The sequence below is a fragment of the Lactuca sativa genome, chromosome 4 (assembly GCF_002870075.4).
Source record: "Lactuca sativa cultivar Salinas chromosome 4, Lsat_Salinas_v11, whole genome shotgun sequence".
NCBI lineage: Eukaryota > Viridiplantae > Streptophyta > Magnoliopsida > Asterales > Asteraceae > Lactuca > Lactuca sativa.
The window spans coordinates 180,127,154-180,133,849 of record NC_056626.2 but is presented as its reverse complement, the minus strand read 5'-3'; the positions used below and the strand labels follow the sequence as shown (position 1 = coordinate 180,133,849).

At 37.3% G+C, this 6,696-nt stretch overlaps 1 protein-coding gene across 1 annotated transcript; it reads left to right on the top strand.

The window, feature by feature from the left end:
• The first annotated feature begins 878 nt into the window (after positions 1 to 878).
• LOC111907908 (uncharacterized) lies at positions 879 to 1,466 on the top strand. The gene has a single exon (XM_023903718.1). The coding sequence runs from the start codon at positions 879 to 881 to the stop codon at positions 1,464 to 1,466; it is 588 nt and encodes a 195-aa protein (XP_023759486.1).
• Positions 1,467 to 6,696: the final 5,230 nt, after the last annotated feature.

Sequence of the window (6,696 nt, the reverse complement as noted above, 5' to 3'; positions counted from 1 at the left end):
TTCCCGGTTTCTTAGTATTCCCTTGGCATTTATCATTTTCCATTGTTGCTGGAAACTCGATAAATCTGGATTAAATCCTGAGGTTTTACTCTGTTGGATACAGCCGAAAGAAGCAAAGTAAAAACCTTTAAGTACAGGAGTCTAATCCGTGTAGTTATTCCATGTTCAAGACCAACCATCAATAGGTCAGTTTTACATTATTCTATTATTTTAATTTCGTCTAATAATAGGACACTATCCTTCTACCTTTCTTATGATCAAATATAATCGAGAAGGATTAATCCGGTTTCTGTATGAAACTTGGTAATAATAATAATTATAATTGGATCTATTATTCGTAACTAATCGACATATAATCCTCAATATTATTTATCGATTTCCTTGCATGTCTATTGGTTTTGATTTACAACGTTCTTAAAGGTTTTTATAAATTGTGTTTATAAGTCTACATACTAATGGACAAAAAAACCCCAACTTCAAGTCTCTACTACATGAACCAAGAGTTTGCCAAGATTAACTGATTCGATGGTCAGAAGTACACCCGTTGGGCTAACAAGCTCAAGTTCATGCTTCATGTGCTGAAGCTCACCTATGTTTTAGACCTAAAATTGGCCCTAATTCCTGTTAATCCAATTCCCGAGGCGGGGAAAAATGTGGATCCAATGATCATCTCTGATCTGGAAAAGCAATGGGATCTACATAGAGAGTCTGAGGAACTGTGTGTGGATCACATCAAGAACTCACTATCTGATCGACTCTATGATCTTTACTCACCGGTCAAAGATATGAGATAGCTATGGAGTGCTTTGGAACTTATGTACAAGGCACATGAGAAAGGTACCAACAAGTACCTAGTGGCAAAGTAGCTAGAGCTTCAAATGGCTAATGACAAACCTATCACGGAGCAAGTGGATGAACTCCAGGTCATGGTCAACAAGCTGAACGTGCTCTACATCTCGATACCAGAACACTTTCAGGTTGGTGCAATCATCGCAAAACTGCCACCCTCATGGAAAGACTTCTCTAAGAGAATGATGCACAAATCTGAGGACTATTCTATGGATGATCTAATGAAACACCTTCGCATTGAGGAGGAAAATCGCATCAGGGACAAGCGTGGTAAAGTCAAATCAAGTGTGCACCAAGTATTGGTTGGGGGTTGTAGTCATAATACCAAGTTTGGGGGTCAAATAAAAAGGAACTTGGAAACCAAGAAACAAAGCTTCAAGAAACCAAGTCATCAGAATCCTAACTTAAATCCGAAAAGGGCCGGACCTTGCCACGTTTATGGAGAGATTGGGTACTATGTGAGAGAATGCAATGATCGAAAATCAGCATCGGTTGCACATGCAGTCGATCAAGTGACGGATATGGTGTCAAGTGGGAACCTCAGAGGGATTTTCCTGATAACAAGCAATCAATTGTGTAAAATCAAAGTTTACAAAGAAACCATTTCCATCAGTTAAGAGAAATACATCATTACTTGAGTTGATTCATTATGATATATATGAATTAAATGGAATACATACTCGAGGAGGAAAAGATATTTCATCACATTTTGTGACGACTCCAGACGATATCTACATGTTTATTTGCTGAGATCAAAAGATGAAACTTTTGATACATTTAAAATGTATAAGACCAAAGTCGAAAATTAACTTGAAAGACACATCAAAATTCTTTGCTCGGATAGAGGCGAAGAATACTTCAACCAAGAGTTTGACACATTCTGTGAAGAGAATGGAATCAAACAAGAGATAACTTAACCATATACTCCCCAATAGAATGGTTTGGGTAAAAGAAAGATCCGAACCCATTGTGAGATGGTTAACTGTATGTTAAACCAATTAAGTTAACCAAACAATCTGTGGGTGGAAGCACTATTGATTGCTTGTTATGTTCATAATAGGATCACTAGTCGTGTGATTCGTACAAGCCTTTATGAGTTGTGGAATGGTAGAAAGCTTATCCTAGACTATTTTAAAGTGTGGGGTGTGTTGCTTATTATCAGACTCCCTATCCTAAGCGAACCAAATTGGGAGTACGAGCTAATAAGAGTATATTTATTGGATATGCTCAAAATAGCAAGGCTTACCGATTATTAGATCTTGAATCAGGTGTTCTTGTGGAATCCAGAGATGTGGAATTATATGAGGACAAGTTTTCTAGGGATGATGAAAACTATAGTCATACAAACCTACAAGTACTTCTCGAGAAATACTCCTACCTCCTCCTATTTTGGAGGAACCAGGGAGAAGTACTAGGGCTAGAATAGAGAAATTTTTTAGAGATGATATCTATTCTTATTTGGTCAAAGGAACACAAACGAAAGTTAAAAGATAGGTCATATTTGCCATTAACTTGGATGATGATCCTCAGACCTTTACTGAAGGCATGACGTCTAGAGATGTTGCTTTGTGGAAGGAAGCCATCACAGATGAAATGGAATCAATTATGTGTAATGCAATGTTGGGTCAAAAATATGGTTTATACTTTGCTTTTCTAGGAAAATATATTTTTCTATAATGTAATATGTAATTTTGTGGCTGTGTACGGTCGTACTCGTGTGTATGGCCGCACACGGGTGTACGGATGGTGTCTCATATATATAGGGTGAGGAGTGCATGTGGGTGTGTGGCCTAGAGGGAGCATCTTGTAGAGAGAGAAGGTTAGAGAGAAGAGTGTGTGTGAGAGAATCTATTGTAAGGAGCATCATTCATATTATTGAATACATCATTAGATTCATCTTAATTGTTCTTCTCATTCTCTTCTATTTGATCTGACATCATCCAATTGATTGGGATTCCGCACCATCAATTGGATCTGATTGATACACAAGCAATTTGGGGACTTACAATTGGTATCAGAGCTTGGATTGTGTCAGTCAATTTTGTCAGATCTGGAGCTTATTTGATCTTATTTTGAAAATATTTTTGCGTTTTTAGATAGATCTTTGAAAAATAAGGGGGGGGGGGGGGGGGGTTCTTCTTTGCATTTTTCATAAAAACGAGTTTTGGAGCCAAAAAGGGTGAAAAACGTCGTTTTTTCGCGAATTTATTGAAGGTCTACGGCCAGTTGAAGGTGTGCGGCTCGGTGTGTGCGGCCTCGGAAGGTGTTCTTGTCTAAGAGGCTTCGGACGATGTGCTGATCAGCTCACGCCTTCGCAACGTTCATTAAAAAAATTCAGGGGAGTTTTGGGGTTGCCAGGGATCGAACCCGGGTCCCCTGGTTTATAATCCATCCGCCTTACCAGTTGGACTAGCAAGTCTTTTGTGACACTCCTTCTGAAATTAATTCATACAGTGTCCCTTTCAGTTCCTTATTTCGCATTTTGACACTTTTAACCCCAAAAATCAATTTTCTTTATTTTTAAATTACATTTTCAACCCAAAAATTTTAGTTTTTAATTTTTGACTTTTAATTTTGACTTTTTACTTAAATTTTGACTTTGACTTTTCTAGTTTGACCTTTGACTTTAAACTTTGACTTTTTCATTTAATTTTTAGATTTTCAAATTTAGCCTTTCGGTTTGACTTTTAAGTTTGACTTTTTAAGTTTGACTTTTTAAATTTGAATTTGAAGGTTGACTTTCTTGGTTTTTTAAGTCAAAGGGCAATAAAAAAATAAAATAAATAAAATAAAATAAAATGAGTTCCGCATCAATTCAGGTAAATGAATCCGGTTGCTCTCCATCTTGTGTTAAAACTATTAAATTTTTACGAGAATCAATAAATTTAATCAAGAGAGAGAACGAGGAATTAAAATATGAGGGATACACACTTAGAAAAAACCAAAAGCCCTTAAAGACTCAATTAGAAAATAAAATAAAGGACTTTAGGAAATTACAAGAGGATTACAGCAACAAATGTGAGAACTATGACCATATCAAACGAAAATTTGAAGATGTGACCGCTGTACTAGACTTATTGAAAACACGTTTTGAAAATGCTGAATTCAATTTTAAAAAATTTGATGGGTCAAGCGAAGTTGTTGCGAAAATAATAGAAAACCAAATGCAGTGGAAGGATGTCACTTGTGGAAACCAAAAGAAAGTAGGACTAGGTTTTGAGAGTGTCCCTCCTCCCTTCAATCACAACTATACTGCAAAACCTTTGACTCAAGAAGAGATTAACCGAGAACCAGTTATGGTCTACGGTAAACCAGCTGTTGAACAGGCAACTGAGGGTGTTGAGCTGAACGATACTAATGCTTCTACTTCATGTGCAGGTAAAGTAGCAGAAGATGAGAACAATGAGAAAAGTATTGAACAAACCAATGACTCCTTGAACTCTGAATCTGTTGCTTCGAACTCAGTTGCTTCTGATCAACCTGCTGTTGGTAAATACATGCCACCAATTCACGCTAAACAGAGTGCCTGCTGTAATTGTGCTTGTAGGAACAACAAGAGACAAGGCATGGACACGCCACCAGGGGCAGGAAGAAACAACTTCCCAGTGAAGAAAAATACTTGCTTTCACTGTGGAACACCTAGACATATTGCCCAAAATTGTCTAAATCACGCATACGTTCCCTACTATGCACAAGGTTGGCAGAACGCGCCAAGAAGAAGATTTTCCAAGAGAAACCCCTCAAGGTCACAATCACAAAATGGCGACTGGAATGCCAACAAGGGCAAGAGTTCAACTCCCAAGGCCAAGAAATTAAATCCCAAGGGCAAAAAGGGAATGCTGACCGAGAAGCCCAATCCAAGAGATGCTCCAGTGAAGCCAAGACCGGTTAGGTCAAAGTCATCTCGACGATCGGCTTCAAGTTCAAAATCTAGTGTCGAGGCACCCATCGGATCAAAAAAGAAATGGGTTAAACCCAACTACAAATGGGTACTAAAGGCTTAATCTCCCAAATCTTCTAACGATTATAATATTTCTTCATCTTCTGTTTGTGATAAACAAGATATGTCATGGGAGAGAGTACTGTGCATGGATGAAAAAGGTCAACCCAGTTTCAAAATGGACTCGGTTCCAAAGACCAATTGATCTCGCTCTGTGTCGGAACAGCTATGGAGGCATATCATCAGACTTTAGTTTGTTGGTAGTGGCTGTTCCTAGCACATGATAGGGGGGATATCTCAATTGTGCAACACTCAGAACTTTAATTGAGAGTATGTGTCCTTTGTGGGAAAGAAAGAAAGGAAGGGATCACTCATGGGTTTTGTGCTTAATGACATGTAGAATTTTCAGATCTGTTTTGAGATTATGCATGCTGTTCTCAGACCTTCTGGATGCAAATTCAATCGGTGAATTACGGTTTGCGTTTTCTTCTCTATACTCCTGAGTTTATCGCACTCTGATTTGTTTTAAAGACAATATTTTATTTTCGTAATAGTTTTTCGTTAGTAGGTATTATTGGGAAGTGAAATCAAGAAAGTGATAACGGGCAGTCTAAACCAGTGTAAGGGACTGAATCTGAATTGTCTAGACTCTGTGTTCAATGTGCTAGTAGGCATGAAGGATTTGACAGTGTCGATTTAGATAGGATTGTTTAGACTGATCATACGACGCTCAGGTAGATTGAGCAGTGAGATAAACATGGGAACCCACAGGATACACTAAATTAATACGCATCTAGAACTGTGGTTCGACTTTTCCTTGATGTACGAACTTATGTCCTTAATTCTGGTTCTGATAGGGCAACTGGGGGGTTTTGATAAAGTAGGTCTGTAGGAAATTATTTTCTTGCTTTCTACCTGTCAGTCATATGTTGTCTCTTCTGCGCGATCGAGAGATCCGACCTGGACAATAACATATACAACTCTATCTCTATGCATCTTCTATCTATGCAATTCTTTCTACCTGTTAGCCATATACTGTCTCCTTTACGTGACTAACAATCTGACCTGGTACACAGTATATGCATCATTCTACCTCTCAATCCCTCTATCTTTGTTAGTCATATGTTGTCCCCTCTGCGTGATTGAAAGAGATCCGACCTAGGACACAACATATGCATCTATATCTAAATCTGACTTCTGCATTAATAATTGTTTACTCACCTAAAGTAAGGAGTCCTTAGAAAGTTCTTGATAACCAGGGTATATCGGGAAGTGGGGAACACGTTCTAGTGCAACTAAAATTGAACCATTTAAGAGATTGTCTGTAGATCTTGCTGCTTAATTTAAGTGGACAACAATACACGTGGTCGTCGTCAGCTAAATGGTTTATTTAGAAAAGTTTGTCAATATTCTTCGTGTTTAAGTGGACCATAATATCGGCAATTGACCAAATCTATTCATGAAGGTGAAGGTACTGATAAACAAGTTCAAGCTGTCTCACAACTTTGATCCCAAATATTTTTGTTTTTGTTAAATTTGTTCATAGTTTTCCTTTATGCACAAATTTAGGGGGAAAATTAAAAAAAATTCAAAAATCAAACAAAAAAATCAGAAAAATTCAAAAATCAAACAAAAAAAGTCAGAAAAGTTCAAAAAATCAAACAAAAATCAGAAAATTAAAAATCAAAAATAGTGTTATTTCTGTTTTATTTTTTTGTTCAGAAAAATCAAAAATCCAAAAAATATTGTGTGCTAAAGTTTTCTTTTAGTTTTGTTTTGTCTGGAAAAATGAATTCAAATGTAGATGAGACTCATGGAGTCTGTGTCGAAGATATCTAAGCCAAGGCTTCATCCATGATCATCGAAGAATTCTCATTCGAAGGAGCAAGAGATGAAGATTATTCTTT